This window comes from Pyrgilauda ruficollis, unplaced genomic scaffold (assembly GCF_017590135.1).
Source record: "Pyrgilauda ruficollis isolate IOZ18807 unplaced genomic scaffold, ASM1759013v1 scaffold20, whole genome shotgun sequence".
In the NCBI taxonomy this organism is placed as follows: domain Eukaryota; kingdom Metazoa; phylum Chordata; class Aves; order Passeriformes; family Passeridae; genus Pyrgilauda; species Pyrgilauda ruficollis.
The window spans coordinates 1,904,067-1,928,953 of record NW_024519207.1 but is presented as its reverse complement, the minus strand read 5'-3'; the positions used below and the strand labels follow the sequence as shown (position 1 = coordinate 1,928,953).

At 43.6% G+C, this 24,887-nt stretch overlaps 1 protein-coding gene across 4 annotated transcripts in view; it reads left to right on the top strand.

Annotated features, from left to right (window-relative positions):
* Nucleotides 1–6: 6 nt before the first annotated feature.
* The window catches only part of THSD1 (thrombospondin type 1 domain containing 1), a 31,179-nt gene continuing 6,298 nt past the window's right edge, over nucleotides 7–24,887 (top strand). For 2 of the 4 annotated variants that reach the window (XM_041466949.1, XM_041466946.1), the window contains exons 1-4: nucleotides 220–601; nucleotides 6,345–6,483; nucleotides 11,804–12,769; nucleotides 21,228–21,386. In XM_041466949.1, the coding sequence (XP_041322883.1) occupies nucleotides 6,426–6,483; nucleotides 11,804–12,769; nucleotides 21,228–21,386 (1,183 nt within the window). In that variant the 5' untranslated portion in view covers nucleotides 220–601; nucleotides 6,345–6,425. Of the gene's footprint in view, nucleotides 193–219; nucleotides 602–6,344; nucleotides 6,484–11,803; nucleotides 12,770–21,227; nucleotides 21,387–24,887 lie in introns of those variants that run through there. The other 2 variants (XM_041466948.1, XM_041466947.1) reach the window with 2 other exon arrangements.

Sequence of the window (24,887 nt, the reverse complement as noted above, 5' to 3'; positions counted from 1 at the left end):
CTCGCTCGGCGCCCGCCGCCGCCCCGCGCCCGCTGACAGCCGCCCGCCGCCGCCATTTAACCCTCCTGCCGCCGCCGCCGGCGGGCAGTGAGCGCCCGCCCGCCTCTCGGGCAGCGCCGGCGGCGTCTCCTCCTCCACGGGAAGGACCGCGCTCTATCCCCGATCCCCGGCCGCTCCGCCCGCGGCGTGGAGGTGAGCGCAGGGCGGGCGGAGCGGGAGCCGAGCCCGGCGGTCCCGGGGCGCGGGCGGGTCGCTGGGTGCCGAGGGGTGTGGCGGTGAGGAGCCCGGGGCTCGGGGCCGGTCGGGGCGCGGCTGTCGGCGCGGAGCCGGCGGGCACGGGCGGGGAGAGCCGTCGGTCGGAGCGAGTGGTGCCGCGGGATCGCGCCGTGATCGCCGTGACGCGCGGTCCTGGAGGTGTTTTAAAACACCCGTGTGCCGGCAGGTCCCCGGTTTGCCCCCGCCCCGGTATTCTCTGTGGTCGCCTCTACCCCGGAGGCAGCGGCCGTCCCGCCCGGAGCCCCGGCGCTCCAGCGCTCTCGGAGTGCCGGGAGCATCGGCACGGGCAGCGACTGCCCGGGTTCCTCACCCGAGTCCGCAATAGGTAGGAATAATTGTAGTGTTTTTTAGTATGTTTGGTGATTTCTACTTTATATCAGTCGCTAGACCGGTCGAAACCGTGTGAGTACACGGCAAACCCAGGGTAAAACGTAGGAGAAAGCTTCGCAATTCTCTTTTTAGTACTGATACTTCACGGTATTTCAGACCTGCTTCTCTAACAAACTTCTGATTGTATCAGCTGTGCCATGTATGTTCTCCATACGTGGATCTTCATTATAAACTCCAGCAAAGGAGAAATGCCAGTAATAGTGGACAGTATATGTGTGTATATATATATATATATATATATATATTTAATTTTTTTAAAGAAACTCTGAAGGGGAAAGGAAAGAATGGATGATTGCATTCCTCCCCTTATGGCATGAGCTCTCATCTAATGTATTTAATTTTTTGCATTCTTTATTTATTGTTGCTTGAACACCTTCCCAAATCTCCTTAAGCTTAGTAAACTTATTTTCACTGTAGATTTTCCAAAGTAAATATCATCCCTATACTCTGTCTATTGTAAACCCTTTGGTTTCAAAGGACAGATGTTGCTGGCCAGCCTGCTCTTGAATTGCTATGTTAATATCAAAAGGAGCTGAGAAATCCCAGGATTTTGTGAGATCTGACACCAGATATTAATGAAAATAGTCTTTACCGGCTAATTATTGGGGTTTTTTTCTTGCACACGGAGGATCTGGTGCTGTCAGTTTCAGCCTAGTGAATTTAGATGCATAATTTTAATAAAGTCATTATCTGATAACAATGTAAAATTGTCAGATGTGTAAATAAGAATGAAAGATGCCTTTGAGGATGTGAGCTCCAGCCCCTTGCTGTGGCAGACATCACATAGACACTTTCCTGGCTAAACTAAGTATCTTCCAAGAAGTGACATATTTTTGGCCCTGACCACTCTGGCTGGTCAGCAGTGATTAGATTTTGATAAAATGTGATGAATAGTTGAGGTGTTCTTGCTTTACTGTCAAAATGAAGAGATTCTATGGGAGGTTCTGAAATTCCCAGCAGGTGGTAACACTTCAATAGCTGCCTAATCCCATTGCAATAAGCATACGATGGTTGAAAATAATTAATCTCTTTTCCAACATACAGATAAAATATGAAGAAATCCATTTGAGGAAATGTTGCAGATACACATTTCTTTTTGCTGTTAGTGCTGCTTGTGAAATGTAGGGAGGATTTAGGGACTTTCAGGCTTTTCTGTAGGTAGCCTATTTTGCTGTCAGCCTCTCATACATAGCCAGAACTGTGCAAATTTTGGGCTGCAAATACAACTAAAAGTGTTTACTAGTGAACAGCTATAAAGGATTTTTTTTGCCTCCCTAAGTCCAATAAATATTCAGACCATGGCTGGTTGCTGGATCCATCAGAGTGCCTGGGTAGGTGCTGCTGCCTGGGGCAGTGCTTGGGGCAGGGGCAGGTTGGTTCCAAGAGAATCACTCCTCAGCCTGAGACCATACCACCGCCACACACACCCACTCCTTCCCCAAGCCCTTCTCCCACCTTGCTCTCACGTGTGCCCTAAGTCAGGGGTGTTTCTGTGCCATGGCTGGGTCCACCTTCATCGGCACCTGTGGGCTTGGTGGGACAAGGAGAGAGCAGGGCTGTGCTCAGAGGAGAGATGAGCAAGAACAGCCCTGTCACTGAAGGAGGATGGAGCTAGGGCAGGGGAGGGCTCAGCTCTTGGTGGGGATTTGCAAAGAGGAAGAGGACTGAGGGTACTTGTGGGTAGGCGAAATATGGGATCCATCAGTGGCACTTCTCTGCATGAATGATGCTCCAGAGCACAGAGGTTTTGAGTGCCATGGATTTGTGTTCTCATTAAACTCCATGCTTGGTCATGGAGTGTCTGATTAATCCTGATGGCCCTTTCTTAACTGCGAGGCTTATTAGCCTCTCAGCTCCCTAATGGAGGGGGAATAGGCACTGAATGCTGTGCTATTGCACTTGGTGAAGGTGGTTACTGCTAAATCAGCAGGTGACAGCTCTCAGAAGAGGTGGCTGGTGTCTGAAATGTCATGTCTGTGCTGCAGCCTTGGATACTGCTGCAAAAATACCAGGAGTCATAAATCCAGTAGGCTTGGAGTTTTTTATTTGTTTGGTTTATTTTAGGTTTTTTTTGTTGTTTTTTTTTTGTAAAACTGAAATGATCCCAGTATATTTCATGGTTTTAATGATGTAGGGAAATAGGGACCTTTTTTGAACAGATTAATACATGTGATTCTAATAAGCAATATTATAGCCTATTCTATTACTTATTTGCAAAAAATATTGTAAGTACAATTTCAAATTTCACATCTGGCTCTTACATGGTTATTGACACTATTGCCTGCAAACCACACAGCTGATGAGGATTTATTCTTGTAACCCCCACACCAGATAGCAAGATACAGTCTCCAGTGGAGAGCTGTGCCGCAGGAAAAGTAAGAGATGTGACCAAGATAGCACAGGAAATCTGCTGCAGAGCAGGGACTCAAAGTTTTCCTGTGTCATTTGCGTTGCACACAAGCCTCTTGGTCTTTGCTTCCAAAGCGTTTTATGGCTTATGCCCTCCTCATCTGTCATTTCAAATTCCCTTTGGAGAGGAAGTCTTCCACTTCCAATCAGCCTATTACACTGTCTCTTGGAAGAAAAAAGCATCTTTTTATGTTGCTGTGCTTCTGCTCCATTTTGCACAATAGAGCCTCAGTTCATGCTTGTCCACGAGAGCAATAAATTAAAAAAGCCAATTATTTGAAGTCTGATATCCTTCTCTGTTCCATCATTTTTCATATCATTAAGTTAATGAACTTGAGGTAGAAGATCTGAATAGAGTTGAAACCGTTTAAACGTACTGTCTGCTTCAAAAACCAAAATCTTATATGAGCGTGAAAAGAGAAAAAATATTTGAGGAGGGGGCAAATATATGGAGAATTTGGAAGAAAACCTAAAAATGTGAAGAAATCTAGAAAGAAATTGGAGAGGGGAAAATTCTGAACTGATCTTAGAGGTCAGCATAAGGCCTGTTTAAAACTGAGATGAGGCAAAATGAAGAAAAGTGAAGGAGGGGAGAGGAACAAACCTGTGCAGAAAGAGAGGAGTATGGGGACTACCACACCAGAAATGGGCCAGCATTACATTAGAGGTGCTATTGGAATTCAGCTAGCCAAGGTGCAAAAGCTCAGGGAGGCTCCGTGGAGCGCTTTAATTGGAGCTTTGTTCAAAGGTAGGGCTGTACTGCAGCCGGCAGCCTGAAGTAGCTGTATGTGTGTGAGGTGGGAGGGCTCCTGCTGCAATCCAGTTGCTGCAGAGGCGTGCAGAGGGTGAAGTAGCCCTGGGCTAGGCTTCCAGAGGTACCTGATCTCACTAATTGGAAGTTAGTTTTGGTACAGTTTCAAACACTCCAGTTCCAGCCTGGGTGTTACCCGCTCTGCACGCCGCAATCTTTTCCCAAGCGAGCCAAGATAATGCAGGAGGAAGGGTGAGAGGGAAGGAGGTTTTGGTGTGATGGATGATTGGAGTTACCGAAACACCCAAGGGCTCTGGCGCTGGGCTCCCCTCTCCGGGCTTGATTAGAAAGAGTCTCTGTCCTGAAAAGTCTTTGCTATAAATACAGAGCGTGAAAGATGGGGTGGAAAGGAGGGGAGCAGATTAATGCTGCAGTTTGCTGACATTATGTCTGGCAGTGGCAGGAATAGGAACAGAAGTCAGGTCTGGTCCCTGTGCCTCCCGCTGGCACCCTGTCTCATGAACCACGCTTCTTTTTCCTCGGTTGGGTTGATGTGCAAATTAAGATGTAAGGCAACTACCTCAAGAGTGCTCTCCTACATAGGCTTTTTTTCTTTTTTCCTGAGCATTTACTCTCCTTTCCATAGCTTTATTTCCTCTGTGCAGTGTGTCGCTCATTAGACTGAGATTAGGATTATTTGAATCTCATCTGTCAATGTGTGACTTTCTGAAAGAAGTATTTATAAAAGCCATTTGAAGAATCTGCAGCTAGGCAAGCTAGGAATGGAAAGGACCCATTAAAGTCATCCAGCACAATCACGGTACTGGCCCACAGAGCAATTTCCCCTGACTTTATTTCAGGGCAGTTTACAGCACATATCTTCGAGTTTTCTTTGAGCTGTTACCTCTGGAGGCCAAGACATCTATCACAATTATCTTTTTTAAACAAAGACTGTTTTTTCTTTTTTGGACTACTTTGATTCCTTGTTTCGATTAACTGATTAGTGATCAATAACGATACAGGCAAAGAATGATGTTCCTGCCGCGATGCTGCCCCTGCTGCCGGCAGCTGGAGGAGCTCGGGAGCGGCTGTCCCTGGAGGCAGGCTGGCTCCCGGCCGCCCTCCGTCAGCAGCCGCCCCTCTCCTGAGGCACAAGGTTTGTCTTCCTGTAATTTACAGCGTATCAAGTGAAATTGAGGGTGGTGGCGGTATCGCTGTCCCTATCTAATGCTTTCTGGAGCCCTGTCAAGTTCCTGGGCCAGATGATGATTATTCCTTTCAGATGTGTGCAGCTATTATTGTAATGGGCTTTTACTGAGCAAGGCTGTGCCGCTAGTCTCTTCTTAGAAATTATTCTCTCCAGCCACTTGGCACAGAGAGCAGTTCAAAAAGCTTTCAAGTAACACATCTGCTGTGTCTTAGTTCAACAAGCAGAGCAGTGTAATTGCTGAAATATCTTATTTGTGATTCCTAAAGACATTCATGATCTTTGCCATACTTGGTTCCTATGTTTTACCATTATCCTCCACAGTTTTGCTCATTCCTGACTTCTGCCTGCTCCAGTGCCAGATTTCTCTCATAAAATTAGGTTGTAAACTTAGTGGATCAAGACCTTTCTTGCATGTTTGTGTGATGGTGAGCACAGTGACACTGACCTACAGGCGCTCTGTGAAACGCAGGAGAGCAATTCTTATATTTGGAAATGGCCTCTGAGTGGAATTTCTCTTTTTAGAATCCCTCCTACTTACATTTCTGAAGGAAACTGTTTGGTTTTGCTGCTATCATTGTGCTTCCAACCTCTTTTATCTAATTGTTACGAGACTCATAAAGACTAGTTTAAACCACACGGACATAAAACTGGGAAACTTGCCAAAAGAAGTCTATTTTTATTGGCTTAGCAAAGGCTGTAGTGAATGTAAACTTAAAAAATTATGGAGGAAAAAGTGGAAGTTGGCATCTTCTCCATCTGATCATTCGGAATGACATAAAAGGCAGTTATAGATCTCTTATAAATCTAGTAAGATCACTAAGTGTATTACTAGACCTGAATAACAGAGGGAGTTCGATGACCAAAAAGTTGGTTTGCTGACCAATCAGTTTGCTGCTGAGCTGCTTTCATACTTGCAAGCAGCTGACAAACTATATGAATTGTGTACCAGCAATAAATCTTCAATATTGGTATGTCCTGAGCTCAGAGTTATATTTTGTATAAAATGCTCATTATTTTGCTATTATGAACCTTGGTCATAATATAAGATATCCATAGCAGCAGTTCCTGCAGTGCAAAGATAAAATTGTTGTTATCTGTCTTTGTTGTTCTGGCTCAGGAGCTGCATTTCAGGGTGGAAAATTATTGTACAGTGAGTTGTAGCTGTCCTTATTCAGATACATTGATAAGTGTTACTGGTTGTTAAGTAAATGAGAGAAATATTAATATTCTTTTACTTGTTAATGATATGTCTTTCTTCTCATATTTTATGAAGCAAAGTTGACACAGCTGTAATTTTTTAACTTTTAGGTGTTCTTGGAAAACGTGCTGGCACTTTGGAGCTGAAAAAGGACATGAGGAGTAAAAGGACCCAGGATCTCACTGTTCAGAATGAAATATATGTTGAAAGATTTTTCAAATCTTTTGTTAGTAGTGCTCTGTGACTACGGTGAGTATTAAAGCTGTCAAGTGAAAACTGTGATGTGCTTTCACAAGGTGGTTTTGAATGGTGGTATTTCCAGGTGATCTGTGGAAATGAAATGCTATGAAAGCCACCACTGACAGACACAGAATTTTGTCTAGATCTTATGCAATAGTTAAATGCAACTTGCATAAACTGTCCCCTTAGATCAGTGTCAGGATTCTTTCCTGATGTAAATTTGCTTTGAGAAATAAATGAGATAAATTAACGAATTTCCATGAGCATCAAGGCTGTGCTAGAAGCAGCAACTGTAACTCTGCTCTCTGTAAGACCTATATTTCATAATATTTAATGAACGTCATTGAAGATAGGCCTGATTTAGTTATCCATAGTAATGTATATAGTATTTCCATAGGATGGGTGGAAATACGTACAGAAGTACCCGTTCTTCTCCATACTAGGAAAGGGACCTGGGTGGTTGGATCATATGTGAGCATCCACAGTACAGCCAATGTCCTATGGCTGAGTGAGCTCCCATTTGATGGATCTAAGCTGCCACCCAGAAAACTTTTGAGTACAACAGAGGCATTCTTTACTCTGATTGTATAAGAAGCCAAAGGATGATGTTCATATTCATTCAATCTTAGTGACATAAAATTAGACAGGTAGTCAGAGACAATCAGTCTTGTTTGATTAGTCCATGCATAAATCCATACATATTGAAAGCAGCTTGCATAAATCCATACATATTGAAAGCAGCTCTTACCCATCTGCAACTGAGATGTGTAGAATGAAAAAGCCTCCTTCTCACCATCAGCTGCCAAGGAGGGAAGTCAGAAACCTGCGAGACATCTACAAGCTGAGGGGCATCATATGTATGGTGTCTTATCCTTTCCAAGAATGTACAAAGTAGGTTTGCAAATTACTTTCTTATTGCAGAGTGAATTAGAAATTCTGAAAATGGGACTCTTAATTCCTAAGCAATTAATATGTTTTAGAAAATTTCATTCCTAGTTTAAAAGCCAGCATTGTTTTGACAGCTGCAGTACATTGTCAAACCACGCTGAAGAATTAAGCTTTGCACTGCAGAAATAAGTACAGCAAGGAAAACATGGGAAAAGAAGTGGTTAATCCCCACTTATGGAATGAGCTGTAGCAGGTAGTTCTTGCATCAAACAGCTGAAGATGTCTTACAAAAGAGAGAAATGGACAAAAACGTATCCAGGATGCTGTATAAGTGAGAAAAATTATTATAAGTAATGACTGGTATGCTACTCATTCCTCTGTGCATCCTCCATCTCTGCTGCAGAACAAAGGATCCCTAAAAGATGTAGAGAACCTAGAACTGCTGTCTTTTATATGAACTTGGTTTTAGTAGAAGACTCTTGTCTATGGCTTTTAGTACAATTTCTTCTTTTAATAAGACAGCTAAATAGCCCAGGTAGAAACACTGCGCTGAGTGCATAACACAGTGAAGGTAAGTAATAAATTCACTGGAGCCAAGACGTGAGATGAATGATTACAATATCCACTGGTTCTTGGTGAGCCAGTCCTGTAGACATTCACGACTGATTGACTCAGAGGTAAAAGCTATTATTCATGAACTTTATAGAGCATGGCACAGCAAGTAATTATGAGGTGCAGTTAATGAGCTAAATCTCTGCTGCAAACTTTAGGTGCATCAACTTTCACCTTATTTCCAGTTAAAGGGCAGCCCATAATTCAGAAAATTGCTTCCAAACAGTTCTGCGTATACATATCTTTGAATATTACTGTGTACATCGATTTTAGATAACTATTTCATTTATATAGTTCTCTGTTTCAGGCAAGACTATTTTTAAGTGATCCAGTATGCTCTGGAAAATTACTGAAGTGCTATAAAAAGCCCTAACATCCAACTAAACTGTATTCTCATTTCTTATCAGTTTTACTGATGTTTTTGTTCTACTTAGCTCTGTATTACCAATGGCTGACACGCCAACAGCACAACCCAAGCTGGCTTAAAAACACTTAAAAATAAATAACTATCTGAATAGCATCCTCAAGTAATTCTTCTTGCTGTTCAGTGAAATCATGGACTTTTAATCTTTTAAAGTGTGAATTCTTACAAAGACTCTTCTGGCAGGTTGTTGGTGCCACAGCCAAAGTTCTTTCAATAGGAGACCATTGTAATGACAATGAAAATGATACAAGTGCATTGAAAGACGCCCCTGACTGGCTATCCAAACGATTGGGATGAAGTTTTGGCATGTGACAGCGTCATGGGCATGTAGTAGGCCGAAGAGCAACTGAAGGAGCTTGCAGTGGAAGCTATCTCCTGACTGGTGTCTTTTGGAGCATTGTGAAAAACTGCTATGTGGGCTGTCCAAAAGTGCAAATTTCTTGTTTACCAAACTGGGGAAAAAGATGCTGTGAGCTGGGGTGCACCAGCCAGAGCTCTGCGGTGCTGTAACTGCATCCTCCAGTAGTGCTCACTTTCCTTACTTCCCAAGTGATCTGCACTTAGGGTTGATGGACTGCTCTACAGCAGTTCCCTGCCCTCCTGTCCTTCCTTCTGACATACAGAGTAGTGTTACTTGTCATCTCAGCCGTTCCAAATGAAAAACAGTGCAAAAGGGTCAAGACAGTTGTAAAAGAGAGTAAGGACAATAAATCAGTAGGTAGAAACATCAGTGCTTTTCATTACTATTGCTTGAATGTTTTTGTTGTAAGTTTAAAGCTTAAAACTGAAATTTTTCATACTGGGTTTTTGCCATAGTCTGATTTCCTTTCCCTTTAATGTTTCAGCTACATTGAATCTAGCTGATTCCCATGTAGAGAAATGCATCATTTTGCCCACTATCAAAGAAAAAAAATCCCAGCAACTCACAGTCATTTCACTGGGAAATTCTAGCACAGCTGTGGGAACTTCATCTTTGTTAGAGTTTTCACAGCGGCCTAGGACGTGCTTTCTGCTGTCCTTATAAAGACCTAAATCTGGTCCAGATCTAAATCCTTGCAGATGACTTAGAGATTAAATTCTCTGAAGGGTCAAGTGTGCCCCAACTCCCGCTGGCTCCTCTTGCCAGCCTCATACAACACTGTGCATACTCCAGCCCAGGGCAAGAATTCCCCATTCCATTACTGGACACAAGAGTTGGTTGTCCTGTGCTCCCTTATAGAATGCTAGCACCAAGCAAGGAAGGTGGGAATGTGCTGGAGTTCATCGCAGGCCCAAGGAACAGCAGAAGATAAAAGAGCTATAATGTGAAGAGATGAGGGCAGGAGTTTGAAGAACTGTGGTAACAATAATGGAGTTAAGCTAGTATGCAAGAGATACTGAAAGTACATAGTGGAAGAAACTGGACTGTAAAATATGGGCGGGCACACGTGACAGAGCCAAAACATGAAGAATAAGGAGAATGTGTTGCTGGGTAGTTCAGGGAGACACTTTTCACGGGTGTTTAGGATCTGTCTCTTACTCTCTGGGTGTCCAAGTTGGGGTCAGGTTTGCTGTGGTGCCATGTGCTCACCACAGCTGCAATGAACAGGATCCTGCTTTGGATTCTGAAGGACCGTTGTACTTAAAATCAGGCCTGGCTTTCACAGGGCACCACAATTAGTTGATACTTGACTGTTTTTACCTTCGTGCCTGTGCTTTGGTTCCTAACATACTAAACAAGAATAGTGACTGCCTCTCATTTTTGGGGGATTTTAGAAGGATAAAGTCATTAATATTTCTAATGCTCTAATACACTACAATAAGAGCACAATAGAAGAGTCCATGTGGGAAATGAATAATTCTGTGTTATCAGGATGGATTTTGGATGGTGTGCAGTCAATAATACATAGGACCACCAATAGAAGAATGAGAACAAAAGAACCCTCTGATAATGAGCACTGTCCATCTGCCAAATGAAGCAGTGTCTTGTGGAAATGCAAATGAAAGTCTGGAATTATAGTACATACATGTAAGAGTATATTTACAATTTATATGTGTAAGGCTGTGTGTGCCACCTTTACTTGGACTTTATGTATGTGGTTGGTGCTGGTTATTTTAAGGACATGTTATAGCTGGTGGCAAGCAATAGGTTCTTTTTTTTCTAGTGCACACTGCAACCCACCCAGATGTAAATGTCTATACCCAGTCAGATGAATTTCTTCCTGAAAATCTTTCCTGCTGAGAAGAAAGTGAATCCAAGGTGACTAACTCAAATTGAAGCTTAGAGTAGTAGGCGTCTAATATTATGTGAGATGAGTCCTGCTACTCCTGACTGCTAAGTGCTTGCTTTGGCAGTTGCAGTGTTTTTCCAGCAAAGCTTTCTTTGAGGTAATCTTAAGACATGTGTAACAGATTTAACAAGTCAAAGTATTGTTAGTTGATACTACTTATGAAAGGATTGCTTTAACTAAGTTTTACACTTCCATGGCACCTTCCATCTAAGACTCAGAAGCCTTTCCCCAGACAATTAATTTAATAAAGATGTCTCACAGCACATTCTGTATCTGGAATAGATGTATGCAGTTCCCATTTTTCAGATAACCTTTCTGTGTCTGAAATCCTTAAGGTTCAAGCAACGCAGAGAAGGTAGCTGAACTAAGAACGGAAATGTGATCTTCCAATTTATTGCTTTAGATACCATTGCTAGTTACAGCATGTCTCAGGATAATTTGGCAGCGTGCACAAACATGGTCATGCAAGAAGTGAATTTGAAAAGACTGCACCATTTATAATGAAATGATGTCATTTAGACATGTTGCACCACATCTGAGACAAGAAAAGTGCTGCAGTCACCATCACTGTTATTTTCAGCTCTTTCACTCAAGTGTCTGCGATGCAAATGAGCAAAATGAAAGATTCATAAGACAGAGCAAGAGAAAAGGCTTCAAAAAGCATCATGCAGACTTCCTATTCTATTTAACTTGGGGGACATTTTTCATCTGTCTGTATGAGGAACCACTGTCCTTTTTTTTGCTGAATTGTGGCTGAAGCTGAAAAACAGCTGGCCTCTGTGGAGTTTAAAAATCTGTAAGTGAAAGAAGTTGAAAAGTTTGAGAATCTATTCTGATAAAGTAAGCTTTCTGTTAATCTTTTGGGTGGTTTGTGGTTTGCTTTAAAATACTGGTTTTTACCTTCCTGAAGGTGTTACTGCAGTGGACTTTGAGCTGCGGCAAATCACATCCCTGCACAGAACAGAGCTGTTGAGCTCTGACTGCTATTGCTAGGACCTTTTCTTTTTCTGTGATCTGGTTCACTTGAAAAAAGATTGAGAACCACTTTTAATATCCATTTTTTAAATACTTGTTTTCTTCCATAGGAAAATCACTTGTCTGTTTCTTAATACTCTTGCGGAACTTTTCCTTTCAGTTCTCGGCGAAGTGGAGTATCTCCTGTTGGAGCACCCGGATCATGTAGCTTTCAGCAACGACACAGTGTCTGTGGAATATCAGTACTACAGTGGTGGTAATGTGACAGCAGAGCATGTGTCCATCCTTTTATTGGATGCCAGCACCAGTGAGATAATTGCAAGAAAACAGCTTCCCGCAAATCAGTCCCAGGGGACGGTGGTGTTTGAGTGTTTCCATTTCAAGAGTGCTGGTGATTTCGTGTTCAAAATGGTCTCTCCCAGTGACAACAGCAGTGCTGCCCAGTGGAGCAGAAGCAGCATGTCCACCCTCCATGTGGAATGGCCTGTATTTCACATTGATTTGAACAGGAGTTCAGAGGTGCTTGGGAGCTCCCTTCAGGTTGGACTTTTTACAAATGAGCAGTTATGTGCCATGAACAAGACTGTGATTTCACTGGATGTGATATTCACCAGCACCCTTTATGAATTCAGAAGAGTATGCTCTGATGAGACTCTGGGCATTAGAACTAGCAAAATAATCCCCCTGTCTAGGTCCCAGTGGGTAGAATTTGATTGCCCACCTGTTGGTCAAGAAATATACATCACTGTGTTACTGAAATCGTTAGAAACACATTCCATCATTGCCTCCATAGGACCTGTAGATCTCCTCCACAAATTTGGATACAGACTGGTTGTGGCAGCAGAAGATACATGCAAAACTTTGGTTCAGGTCTCCGTAATCTCTCCACCATGCACTTCTATCAGTGGAAAAATCGTTGTTTATAAAGAGGCTCTCAAGCATTCGAGTCAAAGAACAACTTGGCTGTATGAAAGCATCCTTCACCCAGGAGACAACAGGACAGAATTTAACTGCACTTTGTTTGATGTGGGGAAGAACAAATACTGCTTTGACCTCCTCAACTTCTCAAACCGAAGCTATTTTCCAGCAAGAGTTAAGGAGTGTATGCTGATCCAAAGGAATATGGGTTTGTACTGATTTTTTTTCTCTTTTAGCCAAAATCACCACTCTTGCCAGCCAACATGGGTAATGATTTTGGGTCTCCTCCACCAGACAAAATACTTGTAGTGTCATACTCAGGTGGGAACAAGATAGACTGTTATGTAGAGGACACAAAGACATTTGATAACAAGTGCCACTGTGGTAGCTTAAGGCTGCACTAAGTTAATGCTACATACCAACCAAAACTACTTAGAACATTCTGAATGATGTACCTATCTCGTTGGGCTGAAAATGAAATTTGTCCCTCAGTGAAGTAAGAAGCTACTGCAGTAGATCTGGCCCACTGGAGACTCTAAAGGTAGGATTAGTCTTACCTGCATCTAGGTGTGTAAAAGCCAGGGCCCCAGCATTAAGTAGTTGTGTAGCTTTTTAGTTGAGAGGCATCTTGCAAGGGTGATTCATGGGTGTTGAACATACAGGGGCTGAATTCTCACACGGGTGTCTTTTTTTCTACCCGTTTGGTGTAGAAGTTTAGAGCTCTTCCTGTTTGATGCACAAACTCTGGTGAGATGAGTCAGGGTTTGGCTACAGTGAAGGGCACAGCTGTGTCACTTGGACAGCTGGCAAGTTTTCTGAATCAGTGTTTCGAGAGATGTGTCTGCTGCTTAGAAGAGACCAGGGTGCATTTTTTGACCCATGAGGCCTTCTGGCAGATCATGGGCCATGTTCATAGAGCCAAACCTTTCCTTATACGAAAGATTAGAATAGTACAATCTGCCAACTGGGAACAGTTGGTGGTCCATATAATCCTTTGGACCATGATCAGGCATGGTCTGAGAGAGTGCTGGTTGGAATAAGCCAAAACCATGTATGTGTTATGCAGCTATAGCGTTAGAAGTGGCAGTCCATGGTTTGACAGTCTACAAACCACGACTGCAGGGCAGAGGAAGCAGATGAGCCAAATACCCTTCTCATCACTCATTTGTGGAAGGCAGCCACAGAGAGGGATGGGCCATATGTGCACAAGGGAATTGGGATTGGGTTGGGTTAGGTTGCGTTGCCTACACCCTGGAAGGTAAATGTTCTCATTTGAAGCAGCATGTGTCTGTAGGTAATGACGTAGTCTTTTCCAGCTGCACACTTCAAAGAGTTTGAATTGAAAGGTTTAAGATGTGCATCATTTTCCTCACCTCCCTGCCTTGGTTGCCCTGAAAAAAAAGTGCAGGATCTCTAGCCAAAAAATGGCCGTTGAGCTTCATAGACGGGTATCTGAGAGGGATCATGAGAAGACCAGGAGTGCAGGACATGCTCCAGAGCACACAGTCTCAGACACAGCCTACATTAATGAGGTTCCTAGCGTCATGTGGTCTTACTTCACATATTCTAAAACTGTTATCTATTTAATTAACTCTCTGTACTAAAAATGACCTCTATTTTCAACACATGCCAAACCCAGTGCATAGTTCTCTTCATCTTAACTTCCCATCTGCATTCTCTTTTGGCACTCCCTCTCTTCCTTTGGCATAAGAAAGTATATCTAAAAATGAAAGCATATTATTTTCTAAATGGAGGTAATTCACAAGGAAAAAGGAAGACAGAATTCTGCTTTTTCATCTGTACCTGGGTGGTATGTTACACTGATATGATCCAGATAATTACCCTGACAGATAAATCACTAGCATATGGTATAGATATGATACTGTGCCCAATATTTAACTGTTTTAATTGATGAGCTCTCCATTAAGCAATGGTTCCCTGCAATCTGCTCTATTTCCTTGGGTTCCTCAGCAGCCCCATCCTTACAACCACATTGGAAAGAATCAGGCTATGCCTCTTGAAGAGCAGAGTTAGGTCATTAGCTGCCAAGTCAAGAGTATCGCATCTACAAAGCCGATGAAAGGGAAGCCACACCATGTAGTTGTAAATAAAATGTCAACCTGAAATTAATTAGGCTGCGGCGCATCTGACTTTGTGCCTGTATCTGTGAGACTTCAAAGCCTGCATGCAGCGTTTGAAAGGAGCAGGGTGTTCTGGGAGGGGCACATCAGCCTGAAGCCACGACAGACAGAGCTAACCTGCACTGCCTGTGATGGCCATCAGCCTCCTGGCTCCTTCGGAAGGAGCACCCCTGAGCCCACTCATTGGGCACTGTGGGGTGCCCTGCTTACAGCAGACCCTCGATCACTGCTTGTGTGAAACACACAACTGCTGCAGGACAGGTGCCTCTCCTCCAGTCTCCTAATTTCTGCTTTGGACTTCCTGAAGTTTAAGGCCAGGAGACATGATAAATCTCTAGTCTGGGCTCCTGTGCAGTGTGGGCCATCATTTTTCATTCAGTTACCCTGGTGTTGAGCCCCACAGCTAGTCTTTGCATCTGACTGCCACTTACCCTCCAGAGAGTTATCTGGTCTTCTGCTGAAGACACCACAAAACAGACTTTTCTGGTAATTTCTTTCAATACTATAATTTATTTATTCTTTTGAAAAGGGAAACTTTGTGCGTTTCATAACTAAAGCTAATCTAGCTTCATCCTCTGGTGGCTGAGTTTTACTCTGCTGCTTTCTGATAGCTGTTTCCTCTCTACTGTCTTTGCCTCACAAAGACATTTGCACATCCCGGTCATCTCACTTCTTACAGATTTTCTCAGTGTTCTTTTTAACAAATGGAAAATATTAAGTCTTTAGTTGGAAGGCATTTTCTTCAGGATTTGATTAATTTACTGATTCTGTTTGGCTCCCTTTCTGTTAAACACTCATGTTTATTTGACAGCCAGGGTACCAGCTTTGTGTGCTGCATTCAGACATCCTTCTCACTGATGCTGCTTGATCAGTAGCACTCTCCCCTACCCCTACCTCTGCTTTTATTCCACTGATTGCATTATGCAATTTTCCATAACTTTTGCCCTGTAAACTCCTCTTGAGCTGTTTCAGTATAGAGTCTGCCATCCTGCAGGTGCAATTTTCATTCCTTCTTCATACACTTTCTTTTTACTTTGCTGATTTAGGATCTATTTTTTTTTAAATTATCCTAACTTAGCAAGTACCCTATGTTGCTCCATGCAACTGCACTGTCTGCTTATGTCATTACAGGAGGGACATATTTTCTCAGTAATGGTTTATATTTATTTTCATGTCAACTAGGGAAGCACTGAGCCATATACTAATCCCTTTGGAATCTCTCCAAATGCATTCTCGCTCACTGATGGTTTTCTGTTGACAGTTGCATATCCAATCTGTCACTCAGCCAGTTCTTACTTCATTTAGCATATGCTCTATTGTTATGAAGCAGAGATATTGTTTTGTAAAAGATCAAAGTTCCTAAATCATTAAAATGATCTTCATTCAAACCACAGACAATGAGATAAAAGATGATTTTGCCACATCTATTTTCCATAAATCAGACACCAGTTATATTCGTGGTGCTTTGTCAGTCCTGCTCTTTACTCCTCATTCAGGCCAAGTTTAGTACAGCTTTTTGGAACAGGAATCTGACTTGTGCTTGGAGTAGGAAGGAGAAAGCTCCCTGTGGCCCTGAGTGGGCCAGGTCAGCAGCTCTTTGAGCCCAGTCCATCAGCTTCAGAATAAGTGTCACAAAAATCTTATGCTATCCAAGACTGTGAATATATCTGTTAAAGGTGGGGAGTTCATCCATTAATTCTGAGACAGCACTTGTGCAGTTTTCTGTAGACCCTAACTGGAGAATCTGTGAAAAAATTAACAGTGAGATGTGAGTCACTTCATTCTTCTTGGTGGGCTCTTCACTGTTTCACAGAGGAACATGTAGCTCATTTTTTTCCCAGTGTTTGACTGGATTTTTGGGACGTCTGAGGTAGGAAACTCTGTTAGATCATCTTATCCAGCAGCAGATACATTGCAGGCTCATTCTTTTCTGTGCTTCATCCTGTGCTTTGCTCACCTGGGATTTAAGTGTCCCCAGCAGTGAGACTTCTGCTCTCCTTAGAAGGTTGTCCCATGTTCTAGTCTGTATCCTGCTTGAAATATTCAGGACAAGACTGATAATACTAATCAGTAATGCTAAAGCATAGAAAAAGGCATTTTTTCATATTTCTGGTGTTAATTAACTTTCTTTTCCAGTTGTTAGTTACACTCTGGAGACCAATTTCAACTTTGGTGTGACTTACACTGAAGTCTCTTGCAGTTGCCTACAGCACAAATGAATTTTGTTCATCTGACTTTCGCTTTTGGGATGTTGGCAGGGCATGAGAAGTGCAGCTGTTACCTGAAAAGGGAAAGAGAAATATGGGGGAAGACCTTCTGAAGAGAAAAGTGGTCAGTAAGGGAGGAGAGGAGCAAATGGAGCATCTAGAGGTCAGGCAGGCATGTACAATTTCTGTAAAATTTTTGCTTCCTGAATAAGACTGTGTGAGTCAGATCTGCTGGTTGGTAGGAAATTCTGAGAACCAATTAGCTCTGTTACCTGAATCTCTACCTGGGTTGGGTGTTTATTTAGAAATATACACATGCAGGGGATCTGGGTGTGCTAGGGCTGGTTTGTACCCCATCCACTTTTCCTGTGTCAGTAAATGCATCATCTCCACACATTAGGAATAAATCAAGTTTTACAGACTCAGCTACTGGAAAAAAAAAATTATTTTTAGGCTGTGCCTCCCCATTTCTTAACAATGCCTGTTTGTGGGGAAACGACTCTCATTTTCCCAGAGTCTAGGATTTCTTTCTTTAAAGGGATCCTTTTCCTTTCGTTGTCCAAATTAGTAACCTGTTGGAACATGCCACCATTTCAGTGCACCCAAGCTTCATTTCCATGGAAGGGTGAGAGGCTGTTTTCAGGACCTAAAAACTGATCTCAGCTTCCAAAAATATCCTGCAATCCCCTAGGCTAGCACAGATACTTACATGAACCTGTCAGTAATTAGTGATTTTGTCCCACACCACTGGCCTGGTTGAAGTGTTTAATAAGACTGGTCATGTGTGTCAGGCTGGAAGGTTGATGCTGAGTGTCCCTTGCTGACTGTGCTGATGGACAGCACTGCATGCACAAAATCTTGTGAACATGGAAATCTGAGGGGAGAAATTTATGCAGAGCAATAATTAACACAGTTAATTGCATTTATCTTTCATGTTGGCAGATCTGCCAACTGTCAGCTATTTCAAAATAACTCATCAGTTAGATGTCTTCATGTTGATAATTGATTCCTCAATTGTGTGTGAAGAAACCTCACGCTTATTAGATCTAGTTTGCAGTGCATACCTTCTGGTTTTTCCCCTGGCATTTTCAATCTGTTTGTCTTAAATGGAGGTTAATAATTTTATTTCCTTGGGGGAGAATAAACTGTGCTTCATTTTCTTTTACATTCTGGTAATTGCAGGGGATTGCAGAGCAAGATGCAGGAGTTTAAATCTCCCATCTTTTATGGGAGCTGGAACATTTCGTGCTCTCCTGCTGTTTGAGGCACATTTCTTAGCCCCAAAGCTATGGATGCCAAGTGTTTTTGCTAAGGAACTCTATACCTTTAGCCAAAGTCCAAGTCAGTGAAAAGTGTCCTGGAGCAATGGGCACGTCTTAGGTTTGACGTCAGTGTTGGGAAATTACTCATCCTAAATGTTCTTGTATGTTGAAACCCACAGGCTTCAATGTGGAGACTGTTGAGCACCCTCCACTATCACCACTGTAAGCACTAGAGGCAACCAGAACCTTTCTGAGCTTGGCTCTGCATCTGACTTTAATTAACAGAAGTTTAGATGAGCAGGAAATGTGGAGAGAGGGAAACAAGTTAGCTCACGCTAACTGGAAATTATGACAGGAACTCACCAAGCTGCTCACACAAAGAGTCTGTAGGTCTACAAGGAGGTAGGTCTTTCTACTAGCCCCTCTTCCAGTGGTGAGGGACACTGCTGGAGTCCTTCATGGTCCTGATATGAAGAAAACTGTGGGACATCCTGTGATATATATGATACTATGAAGTCTTTTTGAGAAGGCATCAATGAGCCCTTGACTGACTGTTGATTATGAACGCTTTTTCTTCCTGCACTCAGTAATAGCTTGGTTCACTAACTGATGTAACTGATGTGTTTTTGCAAACTGTCCATGGTTTGTCCCTTCTTGGGACTCCTTATCCCAACAAACTTCCTCAGTTACCTGCTTGTTGGCATCCTCTGATTCTCTTTTCCCTTGACACCATACACTTGCTCCATTTTGCACTTCACTGGGAGCTGACATGGCTGCAAACTGAAGGAGGAGTCTGAAAGCTCAGCCTGCCTTTGGGGTCATCACCAGCTCCAGGGACAGAGGTGTGAAAACAGAGAGGTGCACGAAGAGCACAAAGTGAAATACAGCCTGGGATCTTGGATGTTGCAGTATTGTGGTGGAGTCGGTGACAAACAGCCGGGGTGGTCACTTGACGTTGTGTGGGCTTAGAACCACAGCAGCACCAGGGTGTCTTGCCATGCCCATCTCTCCTCTGCATTAGGCCAGGCAGATGTCCTGGGGCATGCAGGCACACAAATGTGTGTGAGTGTGCACCCACACATGCTCTTCAGCCGTGGCTGGCAGCACAAGTGTAAGCTCTCTGCGTCCCTCTTGGGTTCCCTGCTGTCGGGATGACCTAAGAGTCTCTTTTTCCCAGCCCGATGGTCAAAGAAAGAGTCTGGATTCTTTGGTTCTGGTTCACAAGGTTGTTTATTATCTATTATCTAAAATATTTTTTCTCAGACCAGCAGAGGTCTGATCTGCGGGTCTGCCAAGGGCACACTGCCTGCCCCTGGGCTGGTGTCTACATTTTGTACTATAAGTTACGTGTACTTTATTTACCATTATTTTCCAATACCTATCACCTATGTTAGACTGTCTACTTCTACTCTATACCAATCTAAATGTGCCAACATCACCCAGAAGATGGAGGCTAGAAAGAAGAAGGAAGAAGAATAGGACAACACTCAAATCCCTGCATCTTGCCTCCTAGACCCCCTATAATAAAATCCACAAAACTCCAGTTTTTCACCCGGTGATTAATTCATTATTACTCTACTTAAACTTCTGTGACTTGTGATTCTTCATACAAGGTTGCTAATTTGCTTCATGGGTTAAGATCGAAATCCCAAGTGTCTTTGGCTTCCTGCCAGGACTCCCCAGCCCCCTGCCAGGGGCACGTATCATCCAGGGCACCCAGAGGGGTGTCCTGGGTTCTGACAGGTCCCCATCCTATAGTGCAGGTGAGGACCTGCACCAGGAGAGCAGATCCACTTAGGCTGCTCACATTAATGCTGACATGGTCAGATTTGTGTAGGACAGTGCCCAAAGCAGTTACAATTTAATGTTTATTTGAGCACAGCTGTATTTATTCTTGTTAGAGACATTTAAAAATAATAACACACTAGGAACAATACAACAACCAATAAAACATGAAATCATAAAGCCATTTTCAGTCATGCAACACTCTCTAGTGCTTGGACATCATAACTTGGTTAAGGGCATGCTAGCAGCAGTAATAAAATTAAAAATCACGGCTTGTGTTGGCAGTAGCAACACCATAAATTATCTAAAAGAGCAGAGTTCAATCTGGTCTACTTTTAAAAAAATTTATTTAGCTGTTTTTCTTCTTTATCTGTGAGCAGTGAAATGGAGTTACGAAGTCTATTGTTCTTCTTTCTGTCAAAGTCAGCTGACCCATAGGAGCATCCCCTGGGGTTTTATCTTTTAAGATTGCACCTGAACTCATGCATTAATTTGGAATTTGAAGTTGTGACCCTGCCTTAGCGTCACTGCTGTCACACAGGGACAGGAATGGTTCCATCTTTACCTCTCTGGGTCTCACTGCTGTAAAGTTTGAATGTGGAGATCACTAGATGAGGATGTTTTCTAAGAAAAAGAGGGATTTTATTGCACATTAAAATATTATAATGTAGTGTTAGAACCTGAGTCTGCCTCCAGTTAAAATAAATAAATGAAATGCAAAATTCCATCCATGAGTTAATTGCCTAATCATAAGCAATAAAACAATAGAGACCTGTAAGTTGTGAGATGAATGATTCAATAACATGCTTGTGTGCTGGAAAGAAAATAAAGAGTAAACCAATGTTGCCGTTTCATTAGGCCTTGTAGGCTTATCATCCTGTCACAGTCATATAAATCAGCAGTAACTGTACTTCAGTCAATCAAATTATCCTGCTGTAATGCACTGTTTGTCATGCAGGAATTGGATGAATATATAAATTACCAGCCCACTTCAAAGATCTGTGGATTCATTTCCTTTTGCTGTTTTTCCAGGCAGAACCTGCCTGCCAGTTGACTGACTACTGTGTTGCAGACTGACACTGGGGTGAAAAAAGGAAAACAACAAGTGGAAGCTTTGGCTCATCACTGGATGCCGCTTTCTTTTTTGGTCTTGCTGTTTGCATTGTTTGGTTATTTATTGCTGTTTTTCTCAAAAAGAAGATGTATGGCTGTGTCTTTAAAGGTGAGGAGTCAGACACGTTCCTCATTGCTGTGAGCTTATGTATTTGTAGAAACGTGGAGCCGGTGGCAGCCCTGGAGCCCGTGCAGTGTCACCTGTGGGGACGGAATCCGGGAGCGCTTCCGAGAGTGCCTCACCTCCTCGCCGGCAAAACCAGGCTGCGCTGGATCGCCGAGGGAGACTTCCCTGTGCTCACTGGAGGAGTGTGTGTGTATGTAGCTCTGCTGTCCTCTTCCCCTGGTTGTGTGACTGCCCTGGCAAAAGGAAAGTGTAAAATGGAAACATCCCATCTCTCTTTCAGTCATGCTGATTTGGGGGGACTGTCACATTCCTGTGGTTGATGGAGTAGGGCAGGAGCCTCTGTCTTTGTCTGTGGGACACTGGAGATACGGCTCCAAGGCATATTATTTCTGAATGCCATGGGTGCAACGGAAGTAGTTTAAAACCTCCAGGATGATCAGAGAGTGGAGAAGTCCTGAAAGAGAGATCTTGGGGCTATCAGAACATGTTCAGTAGTGAAAGCCAAAGCCTCCAGTGGAAACCTATTAGAAAGCTAAAGTCAGTTAAAAAAGGGTGCTGGTTCCAGCTGGGACCTGTGGTGTGAGTTTACCATTCTATGGGTTTTTTGAGGTGGTAGTGCCAGGTCTCCCCCTGCTCCAGCCTGCCATTGCTGCTGGCCTTTAAAAACCCTTTATAAACCCTTACCTATCGGAAACAACTGGCCACTGCTGGTAGGTCGCAAGTGGGTGCAGATGCGAGAGACCTGAGCCTTCTATAAGGTGGATTACAGCAGCCACATGCCTCCAGTGAGGCTGGATGAGGCTGTGCCAGCACCATAGTTGGGTGCTGACAGCCATCGTTGAGGGGCATGAGAAATGCCCTCTTTTAGCAGGGTACAGATGCTCAGTCTGTGCAAAACTTCTGCTTCTTGCAAACTCCCTGCTGAAAAGGAGTGTGCTGGTGCCAAGGGACCACAGAGAACAGAAAGCTGATCTACAAACTCCAGTGCCTTTGTGTCCCACAGGTGCCACAGGCAGCAGGGGTGGGGAAGGAAAGATACCTAGGAACTGTGCAGCCTCCCAGGATCTCAGACTATAATTTAACAAATATTTTAAGCTATTACAAAGTGACAAACAAGCCTTACTCCTTGCTTTGGCTGCTTGCAGGTGCTTCTTTCTGTTTGCAAAAGTGCAGTGTGTGGAACTGGAATAGAAGCAGCTAAAAAATGGACAGTTTGGGGATGTGGGGAGTTGTTTAGCCCATGGCCACTGCGGTGCTTATGCCACTGAAAAGGAAAGGACAGTAGGGGGAGAGAATGTGCAGCTGGAACAGGAAGAGGGGAGGACTATGTTTTTAATGGAAGTGTTGGCTTGAACCGGCTTCCCAGCATCTGAGGATGAAGGCCTCAGAAATATACAGGCAGGACTGAAATGTGTTGTGGAACACTGCAGGAAATGGGTTGAATGTAACAAAAGTTTGGAAATGGAAAAGTTTGAATGGAAAATACTAAAAATTGTACTCTATCAAACCAAGTATTACATGTTGTCAGTGGTCATGAAGCACTGGGAATGTTTTAACAGGTCTAATGTTTTTAATGACTTGAAAATGCTGGCCATGTGGGTTAGCTTATTTAGTAAAGCTCTGAGTGAAAGCAAAGAGGAACAATTTAAATGCTTTGGGTCCCCAGTTTAAACCAGCCCTGCTCTAGTTGTCTTCTCTATGCCAGACTCTCTGAGGCTGCTGTGGGCAGCAATGCCACCACCAAAATGCAGTGGCGTTGTTAATGTTTTTCCAAAGCTGCTGTTGAGCTGTGCTATCCCATGCCTCCTGTCTGTCTTCTGGAGGGATATGTCTGTAAGATTATAATTTGGTTTGGCTCCTTACCAGCCACTTTCACTCCCCACCTCTGGAGCTCAGGGCTCAGAGAGCAGTCCTGGTGCAAGGAGCTCGCTGGAGGGTGTTCCCTGCATGCAGAGCATGTGCTGGAAACAAGATCTGTGTGTGGACCTTGCTTTGCGTGCATGGAGGTGACAGGCCTCTGTGCTTCTCAGAGGGGTCACTCCTCCCGTGCAGGTATGCAGCTGTAAAAGGTGTATGATGGTTTCCAACCACCCTGTGCATACACTGTGCACACAGCTGTGGCAGTCTGGTTGGACTCAGCAGGTCTGGACAATCCCCAGATTCCAGTGAGGTCTCTAGGTTAATAAGAATGTTAATACATAGAGAGCACAGAGGAAAAGGAGGCCTGCATCTGCACCCATTGCCGTGGGATCATCTGGGGGAAATGCCTCCCTTCTGTCTTGCACATGGTTTCTAATCCTCCTCCTCCCACATGGGGCAGCTTCCTTTACAGAATCACATACATGATTTCATCCCATTGAATCTCAGCTTGCTCAAGAAGTGGTTTGACACTCTGACTTCACAGTACTCATCCGCTGCTTGAGCTCAGTCTGGGAGTGTCACCCTCACCCTTCCCACTCTGGCTGTCTGCAGCTTTCAGAAGCAGACAGGTTCTGTTTCCAGCATAACTCTGCAGACATTAGTCCAGCAGATGGAGCAAATGGCTGAATGAGCAAGGCCTGCACAGGGTGCAGGGGCCAATGAGGTGCAGGGAGAAGCGAACCATAGGGACCCAGTCCTGTTTGGAACCTCTCAGTTCCTTGCTGTTAGCTGTGTATCCCAAACAATGCAGCACAGTGTGCATTACAAATAGAGAATGGAGTATTTGGAAAATATCCATAAGCAAACACGACTGAGAGAAAGATGAGAAATGAGTTGCTCTGCTGCAGTGGTGCTGAATAGAGCAAATGCTGGCCATGCCTGCTTCCCTGAGGTCAGCTTGTTCACTCCCCACTCAGGTGTCCAGAGCAGCAGTGCTCTGGGCTCTGGCAGAGGGGCATTGGACTGAATGCAAATTTTAGAGATCCTCCTATAAGATTCAGCAGGCAGTGGTCTTGTTCTTTAAGTTGGTTTCAAGCTCTCAGAGTGACACAAAGATCAAAGTTAATCCAATGGCAGGATTTTTTAGAGGACTTGGGATTGTTGGGTAGCCCTGAAATAGGGAAGTGGATCTCCTTCCCAGCCCAGCATCCTGCACTTCTGTTCTATAGCAGCCTGAGATCTTCTGGCCCGTGTTCATCAGTGCATTTGTGCATTCTTCCCACCTAACAGTTGCACTACCAGCTTGCTGTTGAGTGTGTGTTCTCCTGAATTATGGGAAGTACATGGTGTCCAGTTCTTGTTATTCTGCAGTCACATTTCCTCTTCCTGGACAGTCGCTGTGGTGCAGGCAGGAGCACCTGCCAAGTCTTACAGCTGGCTGTCAGTCTGATGGAAGGCTTTGGGTTCTGGATAAAACTAGAGACTGGGACAGGGTTGTTTGGTGGTTTCGTTTGAGCTCACACCTTCTTGGCCAGCTCTTGTCAACTGCAGCTAACCAGCCTTGTCCTCCAACAAAATCCTCATGGCTTTAGGGAGCTCATGTCTGACCAATGCTAACAGATACCAAAATTAGCTACTGACCACTTTCGACCATGCTGTATTCTGCTCAGGATTGCCCCTGAAATGCTTGAGACCTCATTAAAAAAAAAAAATTACCAATTTGTCATTGGTTCAGCCCTCTGTAATGCAGTGGAATGGGCTAGTGAGAGGTTTAAACTGGGCTGTGGACAGCTCTGAGATTGTCACATTACAGGTTAGAATCATAGAATAT